The sequence below is a fragment of the Aplidium turbinatum genome, chromosome 5, assembly GCF_918807975.1.
Source record: "Aplidium turbinatum chromosome 5, kaAplTurb1.1, whole genome shotgun sequence".
Lineage (NCBI taxonomy): Eukaryota > Metazoa > Chordata > Ascidiacea > Aplousobranchia > Polyclinidae > Aplidium > Aplidium turbinatum.
The window spans coordinates 27,592,360-27,611,861 of NC_137476.1; the positions used below are offsets into that span (position 1 = coordinate 27,592,360).

Consider the following 19,502-nt stretch of genomic DNA (forward strand, 5'->3'; position numbering starts at 1 on the left):
GCATATTCGGAGGTGCTGTAAACAAGTGCAAGAGCACTTCTACGGAGTGTGGATGTACTAGCACCCCAGGATGTTCCAGCTAGGCATCTTGAGTAATGAGATCCACTGAAGTATGTTAATGTAGCCTACTGTATCTTTGGACAGTAAAATTTTATCGGACAAAAGTAGGTCATACTCTTGGAAAACCTACTTAGCACTGTACCAGAGGAGCTGAAGTCAGATGCATTGCAGTCTCAGAATAGGTTACATTTAGGCTATGTAAGGTGCATCCAATTCCTCATAAAACGTTTGTAGTTTGGCTAAGTATTGCAAGCACTCAATGTTGGTGTAGTAGGCTAAGTATTTTAAGCACTCAATACTCGTCACTCCGTATTGGTGAGACTGTAGACTGTAGAGACTGCATTAATCATAAGGTAGGCCTGCAGCTGATAAGGCCCGCTAATTTTCAAACCTCAATATTTTTGTAAATACTGCATAATTCAACGAAACTTGGAATACGGATACTTTTGGTCTATCTAAACATTAAACAACATGAAACAAGTTTCTAAGTAAAAGGAGTTGTGAAATATTAAAAAAATAAAAAAATCTCAAGCGGGCCTTATTAGATGCATGTGTTGTGAATGAGGCCCGGTTTGAATTTGCACCAAAAATGATAGAAAAGGTGTATTTTCACAATAAAAAAACAACTTCTAATCGGCAACACAGATACAGAACTAATAACTAAATACACAGAGACAACTATTCCCTCTCACCCCCATGCTCCATTTTTTTCAAAGCGACATGGTGTTTTTAGATGTGGTAGGGATACTAAAGTATTTTGATACTGAAATTATGATACTTCCTTTGCAATAACAAATTGGATTGATGGTGTAACAAGAATTTTTTGGGTTACTCAATACTCAAGTCTTTAACCCTCGCTTTCTTAACCAGTGGTGCACAACGGTACAATTCTCCTACCCCATGTGCCCATGGACCTTATTGCCAACATTAGCCTAGTCGTGATCATCATTATCAGTCTTGCTTTAATTAGAAAAAAAGTTCAAATTTATTACTTTTACTGCATCAGCATGCACATATCTTTCACATAAAATGCAAAAAAACGGAAGTCAAAGCGGTTTGTTAACTGCAGAGCAGTCTAAAACATGTGAAAATTAAGAAAACCACTCAATTTCAGTCCCCACAAGTTCAACTTTCCGTAACTCAAAAAGTTCTGAACTTTAGTCTGTCAAACTTTACCAGTCAGTCTCAATTCACCATAGCAGCAATCATAGCTTCCACTTTTGTATAAAATATTTGGAACAACGGAGATCCGGGGGGTGGGCCTTACTACTGACCGGGCCTTATTAGCTGCAGGTACCTTATTGATATCTGAGTTTCCAAAGTCCAAAGTCAATTCCAAAGCAGTGAATTGTTGTATTTCACAATATTGCAGCAGGCTACGGTACCACCAAATGGTTTATCAGTAAAAAGAGGAAGCTGAGATTAGATGAGTACCTTTCTGCTCAAGTTTACTTTGGAACAAAAAAAAGCGGATCGCTTTGGAAAATTTTAAAAAGTGAATGCTTGAAGCACCAGTGAATTAGTAACATTTTAAATCGAGATTAATAATTTTATGATATACACAGTGGCGTAGCAGCCACTTGGCGGTTCTGGCTCTGCGCCAGGGGCGGCAGGCTGCAAGGGGGCTACAAAATGAGGCTGCACAGTGCACACAGCACGAGAAATGAAGTAATGCAAAAATAAATAAAAAGTAAAACAAGAAAATGGTTAACAAAGAGACAGCTAGCACAAATCAAAGCTCAAAAGGAAAAAGTCGTATTTACGTTCTACCATGAATGATGATCGGCTATCAGCTCTATCGATTCTTTCTATAGAAAGAGACTACGTTCAAAAACTTGATTTTAAAGATATTATCGCTGATTTTGCTTCGGCGAAAGCTCGAAAAGTTCGATTTTGAGGCGGCTATTGATCTTTTATTTGCCTAATACATTTGTTGTTCATTTTTTGTGTTTTATATTTGGCCTTAACGCTGAGACAGTGAGGCTTCTTTCTCAAGCAAGATAGAACTTCTGAGACGCGGCACATTATTTGTAATTAAAATTACTGAATTATTGAAAAGATTGCTTGAACATGAAACTATTTCAAACTTTGCTGCAGTCTACTTAGGGCGGCATTTTCAACGAAAGCCAGGGGCAGCAGCATATACTCCTACGTCACTGGATAACTTTTTATATTATTGTTGATATGCGTAAGCTACTCTATTCTTGAACTTACCTCAATTGTAAACTCCATTATTTGCTCTTTGCTTTTGTCAATTTAACTCACTTGATGCCTATTCAAACCGATCTGAGTCCTCAACCCATCGTCCTTATTATCATTACCATTTTGACTTTCTGAACTAGGCTACTTATATTCATAGGCCTACCTACCAATGATGCAAAAACGTATGTTGGCTGGCAAATTAGTTGATATCGCAGCCATAACGATGCCCTGGTATTATTCTTTTTATCCTGAGCATGCCTGACATTTTTTTAACTTAATTTTTCATAAGCTATTAACAAAAGTGAAGTAAATATAAAAATCAAGATCAAGAAGGGGCACATAGTCATAAGGCTTAGGTTATGCTGTTTTACCTCAGGCAAATTTATGTTTCTGCGAGAATAAGTAACATTTTTTTATATTTGTGTATCAACTTTTAAGTACTGTGTGATGTGTTTTTAGTTTGTTGTTTGATTGTGTTTTGGGTTTCTTATTTTGATTAAAATCTTTCAATTATTAAATTATTTTTTCATATTTACGAACTGGGTAGTTAATTGAGTCAACATTAGACGAAGAACAGTTGTTTTCTTCTAACAAATTCGGTGGTCCATATTTCACAATGGGTTTTCCTCATCGCCTCCTTTGAGAGTTTCCATAGTCTGGCGCCCACCATAGTATAACGGCTGTAGGCCTACTAAATATAATGAGTGAAACATTGAAGTTTTATAGGCTTATTTTTTGTTGTTGTATCTAAGCTCTCGCCCAGTAGTTCGTTTAGATTGAATGAATGGGAAGGCAAGGAAGCCAATCTTCGTATCCACCTTCAGACATGCCTTTTAAGTGCCCTGCCAAAGACACAGCTACTTGCTTTTGAGTGGTATCGAAACTATCACCCTTTCGAGTACTGTTCCAATGCTCTCATCACTCGGCTTTGTAGCCGGGTAGGGTTATGTCAGCTTTGGATTATGCCAGGTTAGGATTATGCAGATAGCTAGGATTATGACATAACTGTATAAACATCACTTCAGATAAGGCGCATTAAAACATCAAAGTACAACCGTTGCATAATAGAATGCTTCTTATAGATTCTAGATCTACTTGCTAGGTCTATGCAATCACCATTGGGCTTGTAGGCGTATACGAAGCACGAATATACATAGATTTTGATCCAGCAGAACTACTAAAGCAAATTTGCAGTGAGGAAAATATCGTTACACCTTCTGAATCTAGCGCTACCTGAGTATTATCGCTCCTCGAAAAATCAACAGCGCTCCCTAGAAGACGGTAGCGCTCAGGTTGAGAACCAAGACAATGAACTTGCTATTTTAAGCTGTGGTATAAAATAAAACGCAGGCTAATAAGCCTAATATAAAGTTTAGCAAAAATATCAACTTTTGTTATACGGTAGTTACTATAATGCCGTCAACCCGCTTAGTCAGATTAGAACTACTTCGGAACCAAGCCAAACTGGTCCAATTTAGCTGATGATCGGATTAAGATAGAACAAATTTCACTATTTTCCGTGTTATAATGTCTTCACCGTCTAGTACAACTTGAGCTCCTATTTTTTTTCGAATCGAATTGAAAAAAAAACCCTCATTTTCTAATAATAACCAGTAAGTCATATTGCGTACATACTCAACTTGCATTGACGATATAATTTTAGTTTGCAGCAACTAGTTTACACATTTAGATAGATTTTATACTGAAAACAGAAAAAATATGATATACCGTAACACTTTTGACGTCTCGCATATAGGTGCTTTACGTAGAAGACGTAGTTAGCTTGCTCAATCCAATGAAACACGCGTATTGAGGATACATTCAGTGGCGTACGCAGGATTTTCTTGCTGGAGGAGAGTAAGCGTTCGATATAATTTGACATCTTTTATTAATAGCCTAATGCTACTTTATAGTCTGACCAAGGTGTGAGGTAGCCGAGGCTATCTGTTGGTGAAATATATTAAATTTTCACGGTCTTTGCGTATTTTTCACTGTACTTTTGGATTGAATCATTAGATATGTGAATACGAAAAGCATGATAGTAGGCCTAATTGGATAAGCAAAAACTGTAATAGTTTGATTAACAAGCAATGTTTTCAGATTAAAGCAAAATTGCACTTTTCTATAAAAATTTAAACATCGAATGCAATTTATTACGGTGCTTGGAACAAAAATTACAGCACTTTGAACATACCGTAGCCTACATGACGAAAAAGAAGGCCTACCCTACAGGGCTGTGTGAGCACCAACTCGCTCCTCCCTCCTTCGAAATTTACTAGTGGGTCTCTATTTTTTAGTAAAGGTACGGTTCCTAAAAAAATTGTCAAACCATAAGTTGTAAATTTAGATCAAAAACATTAGACTGACTCCACAATTTGTTGGGACACCATCTTTGACTACATAACTATACAAAGGACTATGATGTTGAACTAAAATAACTAAAAGATTTCAATCATCATCACCATCATTTTCAACCTACGGTAGCCCACTGCTGAGCGAAGGCCTTCCCTTTTTTGCCAATGTAGTCGATCATGTGTTTCTTTTTCTTTATACCAGTTTGTTGTTCCACATTCTACAAAAACTAAACACTAAGGAAAACAATGACGGAGTGTTTGTCTTGAAAAAATAAAATAGGGCTAAGACGCTGGGTTGAATGCAAAACAGCTTAGCCTACTTCAACAAGGTGGTTACAAAACATTTGCCGACATGGAGTTTCCTTTCGTATGCAAACTACCCTCTCCAAAAAAGTTTTTAAATTAAAAAAATCATGTTGAATGCAAAAGTAGGCTATACGCTGGATAATCCTTGTCAACGCTTCTGGGCGACATTATTGAATATCTTCGTCGTTTCACGAGCATTTAATTTTGTATCAATTCTTGCTACAATCGGCTGCCGAGAAACATAAAGCGAAAGCGTAGTATTATTTATTTTTGTAAACTCCAACAAAATAGCATAGATTTACTGGTTACGCTGATTTAAAATAGTCATTTCAAATGATGATCAACAATAGAAAACCGATGGATGCAGTCAAGCCACAAAATGTAGAGTTTTGTAGCAGTATTGTCACATTTTTTATTTAAAATTGTCGGCAAACGCTGCTCCAATTAAACATGTATATGGGTGGAGTGGACCCCTAAACAGAGATGTGGACCCACTAACCGGGGTTTTGGAAGCGGTAAATGGGGCCTTGCGTGATTTAATCTACTGCATATCAAGCTTCTGTAGCAATATGTACATTCTTTTTACTTCAAATTGTCAAAAAAATGTTAAACAAACTAAAATAAGTGGGCCCCTAAACAGCCGTGCCTCTCCCCCCCCCGGGGGTACGAGAAGCGGTTAATATAGTCCTGCTACCTAAAACCACACAATAATATGTGTGTACTACACAATCACAACAACGCTAAAAAAATTAATATTTTTGAAGAGGGGTAGGCTATGTCATGTCCGAAGCCATCTCCTCCTGCGTACGGTACGTCACTGGGTATGTTCTATTATTAGAACTTTTTTGATGGTAGGTTGATAACTAATAAGTTTAAAAGCAATGACGTCACATTGTCTCATGTTTGCCACAAAATTTAAAAAAAGACGGGTTGTTATATAATACAAAGCAATATCATAGTTTTTGTCTTTCTCGAAGTAAAGATGATGGAAACTACGTCGATAATTTATCTTTCGGTTTTCCACTTCATCAAACAAATATTGCTTTTACATCCCTGACTAAAACCAGCCTAACTGCCATTTCCATTCCTTGGGTATAAGCAAAAAGTATAAAAGTAACAGCACACGGGTGTATATTGCAATCAACCCCAAAGACACGTAAGCGAAAGCATATTAAACTTTAATGATTTCGTTTAAGTACCGCCTCCAGCTTTCACATCTTTGCTCAAAGTTGGTCTAATTTTCATTTCCATTTTCTTAATACGAACAGTCTTAGACCAAGATGTCCAGATGATGGTATAAGTAGCTGTTTCCCCTGGTCTCACATATAATCCATTTAGGTTGGATTCCCCGCAGTCAGTAAACCACCAACCTCCGTAATGTGTCAAGCCGCAATTGAGGCCCACATTATCATGATCGCTGTCATAGGTTGAGAATTTTGTTCCGTTATTTGCCAGTAGACTATCTCCTGAAAAAAGTGATGATAAAATTAAACACACAGTTTGGTGCTTTATTCGGAAAGACAATATGTTCCCCAACGATACCAGACAATAGAGTGACCAACTCTGCCAGTTTGATAAATGAACTATTACAAAAACGGTTATAGGCAAATTGTTCGTAAACAGTTTTTCGTAAAACAATTGTTCGTAAACAATTGTTCGTAAAAGCAATTCTTCGTATACATCAATTCTTCGTATAGGTGAATTGTTCGTAAACAGGTGATAGGTCAATTGTTCGTGAACAATTTTTCGCAACAGCAAGGTTTGTCTTGCAATTTCCGATGAAGGTGCATAATGCAAATTTTCCTGAATAACCAAGTTACGAGACATAAACAAATAAGCACAATGAAAAAGCGCATTTTTTGTTATTTATTGGAATACAACAATTGTCTGTGTTTAGCAATTCTTTGCTAACACTACCAATACTACTTTAAGTAACTTCGTACAAATTGTCCACAAGCCAAGTTTAGTATGAAGTATTGTGTGCAATTCCACGCAAGTAGGCTAATCACAAATTTCATCATCTTGAAAGTCTTGACGCCAGGTTCGGACGACTCTAGTTAGTCTTTCTGCACTGTCCTTGTACTTCTTCTTTGGAAGGGGTCCTGCCTGGCCACTGACATACTGTTCAATGCGAACCTCATTTAGGTTTTGCTCTCGCTTAATTGCAGATATGAACTTCCAAATATCTGGATGATTTGCAGATACGGGAACATGAACCCTCTGTGCCATCCTTCAATGCTATTATTAGTTTTGGGAAGGCCACTGAGGACGCCATCATAGCAGTTCCACATTTGAATTGCAAACATTGGAGGACGGCGCCCTTGACGACGATCTGGGCGCCCAACCCAAGTGTCTTCAAAGTAGTCAATTACTGGCTGAGCAACATCTGGTAATACATTCCCATCGTTTTTCTTCAAATGCACTGGCACAAATGGAAGAACCAGCCACGGTGAGTTGAAAGTGGGTACTCTCTGCTTACTGCATTGACCATGGCCATCTCAAAGTCAGTCATGATTGTCTCTGGAACAGCAACAGCAGGTAACAACTCCATGAATGTATGTCCATCTCCTTTTGTCCCCCAGCAGGGCATACACCAGAGGCACTGAAGTGTTTTCCGTCAGTCCGTGTATTGTGTAAAGCTGTTCAAACAGTGAAGGCACTGTCTTGAAGGTGCCGTCAGCATACCAGTGCTTTGAACGGGCAAGGAGCTGCAGATTTCTTTCAGTGGCACAATTATGTGTTTAAGCACAATTAGCACATCTCTAGCATATAGGCTAGGTCCTAATTGATTGTTCGTAAACAATTGTAACTGTTTTTTAAAAAAAAAGCTGTAGCCTAACTTTTATGAACATTTGTTTACGAACAATTAGTATTACTGTCAATTGCATGCCCGAAGAATTGCTTTACGAAGAATTGCTTTTACGAAGAATTGCTTACGAAGAATTGTTTTACGAAAAACTGTTTACGAAGAAAACGTCGGACACCACAATAACATATCAATCATCGGCAAAAGACATTTGAATGAAAGCAATGTCAACGCTGTTTTCAAGTGCTTTTAGATAGCTTATGTTAAGTTAGAATAACATGTCAATTATGATCTGCGCCATCCGTTGTACAAAAAAAAGTTGGACCCTAAAAAACCAAAAGTAATGCGTTACTGTATTGTAAAGTGAACAGATTGGTCATTCAGATCCGGATTCAGATAGTGAACGATTAAATTAGCTTATCTAGCTTCGACAGAGCTATGAAGCGAAATGTGCATTGTAGTCTATAAAGAAAGAAAAAACAGCAACTCAGTATCAACTTCAATAACAAATTTTAGATGCAAATCTTAAAATTAGACTACTGCAGGCTAGTCTACTAACCTTTGACAAATACAAATTTTCTTAAATATATTTTTAGCCATATAAAAGGTAATTTAAAGCTTAACTGTAATTTTGCATCAAATCTAGAATATTCCTACTTCTAAAGAAACCTAGTTTCATTTTTAGTTAACTACAAAGTGTACATCATTACAAAAAAAAAAGAAACGCTGTTAGTTAAATCAGATTAGACAATCAGGCATGGTCGCAAAATACGCGCAAAGCGATCAAAACAACTTAAAATTTGTTAAAATTATCTGGCACAATCCCCAAGACCCCATTCAAAATACCTTGTAATTAATTTATCAAACTAAAAATTTTATATTGTTTACTTTATGTTACAAATTTGGCTTTGTTAAAGCCTTGGGGTATCCCAACTTTTTTGCTACCGGTACAGCTCAATTCGTCATAGCGACGTATAAGCTATACACACAAGCCTTGCCAACCAAGGTTTTTATACAGGCTGGTTAGGATGCAGTGGAGAGAGATTCATCAGTTTGCGCAAACCGGTTGCCACGAAATGCAAGGTTTGCTTGCTAAACTGGATTTAGGAAAGTACAGAAATGGTGGTAAGAGTAATCCAATTATCCCCATATTGTTTGTTGCATCGAACCTGGAATAGTCACCATTTTTTCAATGATGCAAGTTGAATTTCCAATGTTAGGGAAAATAATTCTTTCTGCTGGAGGTTGATACAGTTAGTAGGCCTATAGGGGGTCTACAAATAAACTTTTGTGGAAGACAACCATGGTTCAACAAAAGAAAGGTTTGTAAGATAAATGGACAAGTAAAAGTTCAGATTCAAAAAATAAAACAATTTGGTACGAGTCTGAGCAGCACGTCCCAAAACCCTGAACTCCTCCTGTCAACGCTATTGCTGATATAGCTATCATACGTACTGCAATTTTGGCTTGCTATTATGGTAGCTTACATTACGGTACATTAAAAACAACTCTGTCTTTTCAGCAATATTCTTACCAGCAGTTCCAGAATAGCCAGAGACTCTCAGTTCCCAAGTTGAATTGCGGTTTCCAACATAGAACGAACTGAAAGCAAAACAAACATGAAGAAGCAACGTATGAAATATCAAATAACGTATCAAATACTCCCTCTGCATCTGACACATCTAAAAGAGCATGCTTTGTGAAAATACATTTCTTGTTCTATTTCAACAAGCCGAAGATGCTATTATTATAATGAAATCGATTCTTTAATAGATTGTTAAGATATTAGGAGTGTTGTGCAAACTCCGGCAATTGTTGAATGCAAATTACAAGGCTACTGTTACTTCTACTAACTTACTACGAGTAGGCTAAAACTTTATGTGTAGTAAAAGTAACTTGTAAAATTTTACAGAGTTTGATTAAAAATAATAAAATTATTTTAAATATTTTCAATTTTAGGTTAGGCCTACATTATAAAATAGTTAAGTTAGTGACAAAGCTAGTATTCTTCATAAGGTGAAACAAAGTTATGTAACAATTGGTCAAAACCTGTATTGTGCGTATACTTTGTTCCCATCAAAATCTTCCAATTCAATACGAAGAGTGTGCCTTTCTGTTTCCACCAACGCATGGATGTGTTCTAAACCTGCATTTGAAACACAACATTGTCGAAATAATCAAATTAGTAACTAGTCAATAAAATATCATATTCAAAGTGCTTAACCTTTCGAAGGAAAAAACCGCAAGCTCAAGTGGCTCTAGTTCGATTCTCTCGGGGTGTGTGCTTAAGCAACGCATTTCAAGGACAACTCCCCATTTAGAGGCCCCACGGTGGCTGAAATAAATCACAGACAACACCCCATCAACAATCAGAAAACTTCACTCTGTCAATCTCGGTAATCGGCCCTGCCTTAAACGCCTCTGCAAGTATACGAAACTACCAGGAACCTATTAAGGCTTTGTCAGTCCGAAGATAAAGATTCCTAAATCAAATCAGATTACCTAGGCTTTGGTAGAAAGTTTGCTTTGTTGAACCATAGAGAAATAAAACATAGTAACTTTAGCGGGTTTAGCATACTTTATTTCACACAAAATATAACATAATTAAATAAAATAAACTCAAACGTTTTCGACACGTACGTGTGTCCTCATCAGGAATTAAATCTGCAATATATAAAATGAAAAATCGTACGATAAATTTGACTATGCACTGTAACTGTAACGACACTCTGGACTGAAAGCACAAACGGAACAAATGATAGGTACGTGTCGAAAGCGTTTGAGTTTATTTAATTTAATTATGTTATATTTTGTGTGAAATAAAGTATGCTAAATCCACTAAAGTTACTATGTTTTATTTCTCTATTGCTAGATTAGGCCACTAATTTGCTTGTTAGCGCTTAACGCCTCATAAAGTGACAGTTTCATAAAACACTAACCTAAAAAGTAACTTCCGTCACCATCTCCAAAGCCACTTATATATTCAAGTATGCCTTTGCCAAAAATTACGCTTCCATCAACTCTCTTTTGGATAACCTGAAACAATAGCACACTACACAGTTAAATTTTAATATATTAATGATATATTTTTGGTTGATTTTTAAGTGAAAACTACGGTACAAACGTATTTCATGATGAGCACAAATTGAAAGCGGTTTTAGTGTACTTCGATTTACAGCAGTGTATGATGGGAGATGTTGAGTTAAAAATGAAAGAAAAATTACTGATAATTTTAACGAGAATGCCTACCGCTATATTTAGGCAACGTGTATCTCAATCCCATAAATCGCAAATTGAATATGTGTAATTGTGTATAGAAGATAATAAAGATTCTGAAAGCGTTGGTCAATTTTATTGAATGTAGCTTATTCTTATACTGTATACAGTAAATTACTATATACTGTATATTCATGTTCGTCATAAGATTTAGATTACTGTAGTAGGATTCAATTATGAAAACGCCAAGCTATTCATCAGTGATAAAATAGCATAGCTTTAGAAGAAAAGTAATTTTAAAATACCACAGATAGAAGATAAACAACAAAATAAATACTCGTTAATATTAGGCTATAAATTGTAACTATTCATCAGTCTTTCAACATTATTATTTTATTCGCAATTATTTGTTTAGGTGTGTGAGTGTAGGCTACTGTGCAGTATCTTATACATTTTGACATATTCAACAACTGAAAACCTCCCAGATCCAACACAGGTTTAATTCAAACTTATCGACAATCATGATTGTTTTTATCTTACCCTACAACAATAGTGCTGTCGAATCGATCTAACGTTTAACTAAAATACCGAATGGTATAGTGCCTTTGCCGCACACCTACCACGCTTGATATACGCCAACTTTCACGTTTCCATAGAAAAATTTGGCTTTAGACAGTAGCTAATTAGCTTATTATTCAAACGTTTCATAACAATGTTTTAAAGAAGTAAATTTGATAATTTTACAGCGACATTAGCAGTGACAGGTGCAGAAATGTTGCGTTGGGGATTGGCAGAGAGTGCTGCCTGTGAATGTAGTGAAATGCAGACGACAGCCCACATAATCAAGGATTTCCTGCTGTACAGACCACCTTATGGAAGTTTTCGTTGATATTATTAGTGATTACAACAGGCGGTGGCTGTCCGATGGGTGCCCTGATATATAGCGACAATACGAGAAGAAGAAACAAATAAAATACTTTTATAATTTACCGTCCATCCACCTTCATCAGCCTCCAAGTCGCAATAAACATGCTTGGTGAGGTTACTCACGGGGGATATGAAGTATACTCCAGATATGTTTCTTTGTAACAAAATAGATATGTCGCGGCAACTTTTTCCAACTCTACCAGTTGCTCTCCTGAGTTGTACCTCTAGAAAACAGGCATACCTTGCAATCATCCTTATTCACACATTTTATTTTGCTTTAGCTGGCCGTACCTAACCTTACGCCCAGTAGTTGGGATTTAGACAGGGTGGACGAAAAGGCAAGAAAGCCAAACTCCGTGTCCACCTTCAAGTATGCCTGTGTCTTGCCATAGACACAGCGACCTGTTCAAGAGCGGTATCGAGCCCGGGCCCTTTCGAATGGCAAACGAGGACCCTCACCACTTGGCTATGCAGCCGACGTTTACCAAGTTTTTTTAGGTACGGTGACATAAGCTATAAAGAGCATACCATTGAAAAAATCTTTGTGTTTGGCCATGACATTGGGCACAAAGTTTCGATTATTTTATTTTATCATCCAGTTCGTTCAATTTAACATGCATTATGCCAGTTCAAAGTTCTTTAAATAGTAATTTAATAAATGAAATATAATTTTTATTAAAATTTTTGCATTCATCGATCATCGCAAGCCAAAATTGTTGCTTTTTTAAAGTATAACTTTTTTTCACTTATAGAAAGTCATTCTTGGTGCCAAGCTACCAATAATACTGCATTATAAAACTACGGAGGAGTTTCTTTTCTTTACAAAAGTGGGTAGGTGCGCAATTGTCTATGGCAGAGATGCCCAAAAATTTGTAGCCATGAGGTGCATTAACTTAAGTAGGTTATGAGCCCAGACAAGGCCGTAAATATTGTTTCTGCGGGACGCATTTTGGACACCCCTGGTCAACGACAAACTATGGGGATTTTATTTTTGATGTTATAGAAATATTAACACTAGGCTATGATAGTTTAGTTTGTGTTTAATTCGGAACCGTAGGCTACATCAAAAACATGAGGCTACACAGGAGAGGTCTAGAAAAAGGTCGTCAGAAGCGAAAAAATGCAAAAGTGCAGACGTGCTTGCAACCGAATTAGGATAGCCCAAGTAAAATAATTCGGCAGGTAGCAACCTTTTGCAACTCGCTGATAGTGAACATCAGGCTTAACTTATCTTATTTGGCAATAAGAACCTTTACACAAGACAGGAACAAAATTGAACAACAGGCCTGATCGTTTGTGCTCGAAGTTTCAAACACGACGCTTCAAGGTAAGCGGCCCGATATTTTAAGTAGTCTACAGCCATTTGTTAACCCGCTAAATATGTTTGGTTGGTTTAGAAAGGCAAGGTAGGCCTATTCTTCAAAATATATCTCAAGTATTCGAATGGACATGCAAGCAATACAAAACTCAATTCAAGTAGCAACTTCACCAGCTTAGCTCACCACAGTAAGCAAGTAGGCTACGATGGTGTAGGGGGAATTGAACGTATTTGCTTGTGGAACCTCAAAGAATAAGCCCCAAATTATAAAATCCTCAATCAAAACACTTGGGGATAGGACATACGTTTTATTAGATTTTTAGGTTTAGATATTATTTTATGCGAAAACTACAGCTGCATCGCATTACACACGTATAAAGTAGTAAAACAGATTTATCCAATAAATAGGATAATCTCAGATTTAAAATGAACATGAGCAGGTGACATGATCATATCAGTTCACAAAAGATAAATTTTCCTTTTGCAAATTAGCGCAGTAAACTGGTCAAGTTTATATGCACTGTAGGCTAGAATGTAGGCAAATATCCATACCGAAAATGCCCTTATTTTTCAACAGAGAGGATATTTTTGGCATTGATACTTTCCGTATGTATATTTTTCAGTCGAAATGTTTTTTGTATAAATACTTTCTGTGTTTCTGTGTCGATTTTTTTGTATAAACTTTTACCGATTGCCAAAGGCCAATTTATGTTAACATTGCAATGTAACACCTAAAGTAAAATTCAACTTTTTTCTAAATGTTTAAGAAAACACCTGGTCTACAAATGCCAGGGAGTTACAGACTATATACCTTTGTTGTAGTGTAAAAAGTATATATTGGGTAATTTCATCAAAATACTCAGTGTTCTTGCAGCTGGTTAAGTTATACTGTATTAATTTTGGCCATGCAGTTAGCCTATGTTTTGCTATAAACGGAAAAGCTTCAAGACCCTTGGTCGAGACAGCAATAAGCATTTACCTAATGGAGGCTATACATCACAACACTGCAATTAATCATACAAACCTAATTTCTAAAATGCGACTATCCATAGAAGGTTTTCACATTTTTTCCTTTATAGATCCTGCACTGATTCTAGGCTAGGCATTTCAAAAAGGTGATGTATGGCTTTTCAAGGTTACCCGCAGTAGTAAGAAAAAAAATTTACGAGTACACATTAAACTGTTCTGACGTAATATTAGCAACTGCACAAAATTAATAATATGGTCCACTGTAGTCTAATTACCATTGGCTAGGCTTTCCCTGTCATTACTTCGAACTTTCTTCAGTAATCTGCTGACATTTCCTGAAAAGTTTATTCATATCATCGTGATTTAATCCACATTAGAACACTCGCGCTATATACAGAAAACAGTTTATCGCCTGCAACAGCATAAACAATGAGGCATACGGAAAAAATTGTTCAATGTGCATGCACACTTAAGCCTGTAACTAATATGGTAGACTCAAACAACGTAGTTAAAAAGAAACGTGGAAAAACAAAACCTGTATGTTTTAACTGTTCGGGAGAAATTTATTTGAAGTAGGCCGTCAAACGAGATTATAAAATTGAATGCATGTTTGAATTGTTTTTTTGTTTTTTTTCTTTCTTAATAATCATTCGCTATCTCCGCTTGCAGCAGATTGCTCATCAACATGGGTTAGCTTAGCCTACTTGACAGTGTTTCATGTGATTTTATGAGCCGTAGGCTACTGCTTCCATGCTGGTTCAAGGCAGATTGGAAGAGGGTGGTAATGTCACCAGATTTTCTTTCTTAGTTAATTTCAAAGGTCACTTTTTCTTAAAATCGTATTTTGTAACGTTTTAAATATCAAAATGGTTTCTATCCTGCTCAGTGCTCAAAACCGAGTTATTGACATTGCATCGACACAATATCTATGATTCAATAAAATGTTTTAGATGTTTAAGTACACTATAGGTCTCAAACATTTTTGTCCACAGCTATTACCACAAGACCGGGCCCTCAAAGTTAAATTTATCTTTCATATTAAATCTTCAAATATATATGGGCAGCATAATCAAACATATATTTTATATGTTCAAACCAATTATATACCTAACTCGAACATGAAGAGTTGACAAGGACCTAGTCTTTAATCTCATAATTTTCCAATGACGTCAAACCATGGCCAAATATTAAACTTCGTTAACTAAGAAAATTAAAGAACAATAATATCTTTACTTATTCTGATGATTTTAAGCTCCTCCTCTTTTTCCAAGATTTCCTTCCTTAAGTGCAACGTGTAATTTTCCTTTGTGACAATTTCCTTTAAGAACTAAACACCAAAAAAAAATGCTTTAAAAGGTAAGCACGTTTTCTTGTTTCGATGAAAATACGGATAAATATTAGCCTCGCTACAAGTATATATGCATAGCCAGTAACGGATGTAGACAAATTTCGGGGGTGGAGGGGCAGCAGAGTTTTAAGGAAGCAAATATTCTTCCTAAACACCAAGAAGTGTTCAGTTCAAATTTAAGTTATTCCTTTTAATAAAAGCGGATAAATTTTGCACAAAAGTTAAGGTACCTAAGGAAGTATGAGACCCATGGAACAGTTTTTGTCAATTGACCACCATGCCTACAAATTCAATTAAAACATCCTTTTTTTCTTGCATTGTGGTGTGATCGATCTACCTCCGCAACTAGGCTTTGAGATGTAATAGTGGAAGTAGTTTTTTCCATCTTCCATCCTGAAATTTTCTGCCATCCCATATCCATTTCTTTATACAAATCTTTCATTCCATCTCAAAATTTTCTTTCAACTTTTATCTGCAAATTTTGTGATTTCCACATTGTATAGGACAGGGGTTCTTAACCAGGAGTACGTGTACCCCTTGGGGGTACGAAGCACCAAAGCAGGGGGTACGACATGCAGTGTGAAATTATACGCTATTTAGGCATATGTGTAAAGAATGCTTAATGACCAAATGAAAGACTATCTTCTTGAGATGAAAGCTAGTAGTGAAAGCAAAACGGAGTTTGATCCAATGCAGTTGGATGCCTTCTGGTGTGCACAATTCAACGTATTTTCCCAGTTAGCAAAAAAGCTTTAGAAATCCTTGTGGCTTTTGCGACAACCTACCGATGTGAAACTGGGTTTTCAACTCTTGTAAATATCAAAACTAAGCCGAGGAATCGTTTGGATCTGTAGCGGACGCTGCTGTTCAGCATATACGCTCATACATAGCCATCAGTAGGACGGCGACATTCCTGGGCGAAGTCAGCAAGGAAGGATCGGACACGAAGTCGTCTTTACTGCTGTATCGTCCACTGACTCAAATTCAACCGAATAGTGCTTGCATACGAGTGTATTTGTTTATTGACTTTAATCTTCGACTGAGTAGCGCTTTCAAGGAATAGAATCCAGTAACACAAAAAGTGAGAAAAACACCCGAATGACTAACGCTCCACCACCAAAACTGGATACAATCTATTGTCGCTTCTACATTGTTAACTAGCTCGATTACAACCGGAATCGACTTGAGAATTGAGTCTTGAGTCAGAAATCATATTACTGCTGCACCAAAATCATAGCATACAAGTTCTAAACATAATACTATACTGATCCAAAAACGTTGCAGGCTACTAGCAGCAGCAGCAGAAGCAATAGCAACGATAATACTGGTTATATAGAATCATGGTTTAAACTTCTTAAGAAAGGTTCTAGTTTGGAATAGCGAGCTTTGCACACGATCATACAACGCAACACGACGGCAGATCTACGTATCGATGAACCATAGTTGGAATTCGGCAAGGTGCCTTACAAAAGGTTGATTGCTAGATTGAATTTTCGAGACGTAAAGAGCAGTCCGCGGTGTGTGGTCAAGGGCCAGAATCTTCTGGTATACAATTCTAGTAACGTGGAACGCGTGACGTCAGAGACAGAGCTCTCTGGCGCTACAGATCCATGAGATGATATGCGTATGTCCATTTTAAAGAAAAAACCTCGTTTCAAAATGATCATTGACATTGATCAACAAAATAGCGATTTGTAGATTGACTGATGAATATTGTTGAACTTACAAGACTGTTTTTAATGCATACATTTAACACGTAAGTTATAAATACACTGAGTTTAAATCCTATTATTACAATTTCATTTGCTTCCGTTGGCCATTGTAGACAGGGGCAGTGCCGGTCTTTGGGGTGTGCAAATCGTGCGATCGCACAGGGCCCGCAAATTAGGGGGCCCGAAATTTACTCAGAAAATTAGGGATTGTAGATCATACTGTAGACCTAATGTACTGTCCCTATCAGAAAATGCAGCAATTTGTGTCATTTCCAATGGAAAAAATTTAATTCGATTCACAAGCGAGTACCGCTATCCAAGTACCGGTATTTTTGTTGAACATGCTCTCAGAATGCACCAAATTCAAAGTAATTTTTCAAAATTTTCTGGGGGAGGCCCCCCGGATCCCCCGTTGCTGGGTGTCGCTTTCCACAAACATGCCGTCAGGTTTCGCCCGCCGGCCGTCAAACCCCCCTTCCCCTTTAAAAATACCTAGCTACGCTACTGAATTGGATCATTGTCATTAGGGGCCACAAAGCATATTCCGCACAGGACCCGAAATACCCTAAGACCGGCACTGAAATGGGGGTACGAGAAATTTTCATGAAAGCTCAAAGGGTACGAGCGCTAAAAAGGTTAAGAAACACTGGTATAGGAAGACTATGTCACATGTAAGCTCACCGACTATAAGCCAATTTAAGCTAAAAATCTAACAACATGATTTTTCTAAGAATTACGTACAAACTGGTGGTGTCAGAAGTTAGAACTAGAAGACCTATATCTGTAGTCTTGAAAGTGGTTTTGTTTTGGTGCAACTTCAACCCTTGTTGTACAGGAAGCGTAGTAGAGTGCCTGTTTTTCGTCAATTCATGTGAAACATCAGAGGAATCTCACTTAGGTAAATGTTTGTTTTCTTGTGATGACTTCCATTTCTCCAAGTGCATCGTCAACATGTTTTTGCAGGTTGGTGAAGCGTGGGAGCGGCTGCATTTGTTCGAGAGAGTGTGCATTCGAGAGAGTGCAGACTCGACGACCTCGTACGCCTCCAGAGCTTCGCACTCTCTCATTGGATGCACACTGTACGTTTTTGTTTCATGTACCTTTCGGCGTTTCGCATCCAAACAAAAATAAAATGACCACCCATCCTTGTTGGTTCTGATTTCGCTATAATTTCTGTCCGGTGTGTGTTGGAGTTTACTGTATAGCTGGGCAAACTTACCCACTCTTCCATAGCTCAAGTTTTGTTTAAATTGGAAGAGGTACTTTGTCGTGAACTATCGCATGTTTCGGTGCCTCCAAGAAGGAGAGTCGATTTGGATAACAAATAAGCTATGTGTTTGATATAGCCTACTATTTTGTCTCGGACTTTTGTCAAAAGTAGCTTACCATACCGGTATGTGAAGCAATTCTAAAATAAACTTGATTGATTTATTAACACCGTTAGCGCTTTGGTCTTCAAAGAGCTCTGCATGCTGGCACATAATTGTATTGGTTCGCAGACTGTTAGATTAATTGTTTACGCTTTCACACAAATAGAATGAGTCGAGAGCGATGTAGTGCGTTTAAATGATTGGAGTGAAACCATGGTACTCACGAGGATGCTGGTTTCACTTTGATGTTGCCGAATTCTCGTTTTCGAGCAGCCGTTCGCGCAACAATCGCATTGGCTCAATACGAATCAAAATTTAAGATTTTTAAGTGTAACCATGGCCACCTGGAGATGTGGCCTGATTTGTCACATTTTGCAGATTTTGATTACAGCTACTGCTAGTGCTTGACTGACGTTTTTTGAGATGTTTTTACTTTTTGCGGTTTCCTAATGACATAAAACTTTTTTGTTGCCTTGGGAAAGCAGTAGCAAATGAGAAAAAGTAAGTTGAAAAACGCAAAATCAGACTGTTATTGAAAAATTAACAGTCTGACTAAAATCTTCGAAATCAAATTTTCTTTGTTTTTCAACATGTGAGGATGTTAAAACCTATTGTGTCATCTGGGAAAAAGAGTAAAGACAGTGTAAAAATCTAATTTTTAGAAAAATTTATTTAAATGTTTGCCCAAAGTTAGAAAAACCTGAAAATTTCTGCAAAATGTGACAAATCAGGCCGAATCTTTAGGTGGCCATGGTGTAACAAACGTAAACTTTTACTCAAATTATTCTCTTTGCTACTTGTCGGTTTGTTGTCATCAGTCGAATCCAGGGCTCGTCACGAGGAGGTTGACCACTTCGGCTGCACTGGCGCTAATCTGTTTAGGTGGAGTTTGCATAATACGCCGATATGTGTCT

General features: G+C 37.2%; 1 protein-coding gene across 1 annotated transcript in view; it reads right to left on the bottom strand.

Annotated features, from left to right (window-relative positions):
• Positions 1-5,804: 5,804 nt before the first annotated feature.
• The window catches only part of LOC145770719 (uncharacterized), a 31,742-nt gene continuing 18,044 nt past the window's right edge, over positions 5,805-19,502 (bottom strand). The window contains exons 11-17 of the mRNA XM_082582416.1: positions 15,392-15,485; positions 14,434-14,493; positions 11,935-12,095; positions 10,668-10,764; positions 9,778-9,874; positions 9,263-9,330; positions 5,805-6,388 (exon numbers count right to left, since the gene is read on the bottom strand). Of these exons, the coding sequence (XP_082438542.1) occupies positions 6,114-6,388; positions 9,263-9,330; positions 9,778-9,874; positions 10,668-10,764; positions 11,935-12,095; positions 14,434-14,493; positions 15,392-15,485 (852 nt within the window). The 3' untranslated portion in view covers positions 5,805-6,113. The remainder of the gene's footprint in view (positions 6,389-9,262; positions 9,331-9,777; positions 9,875-10,667; positions 10,765-11,934; positions 12,096-14,433; positions 14,494-15,391; positions 15,486-19,502) is intronic.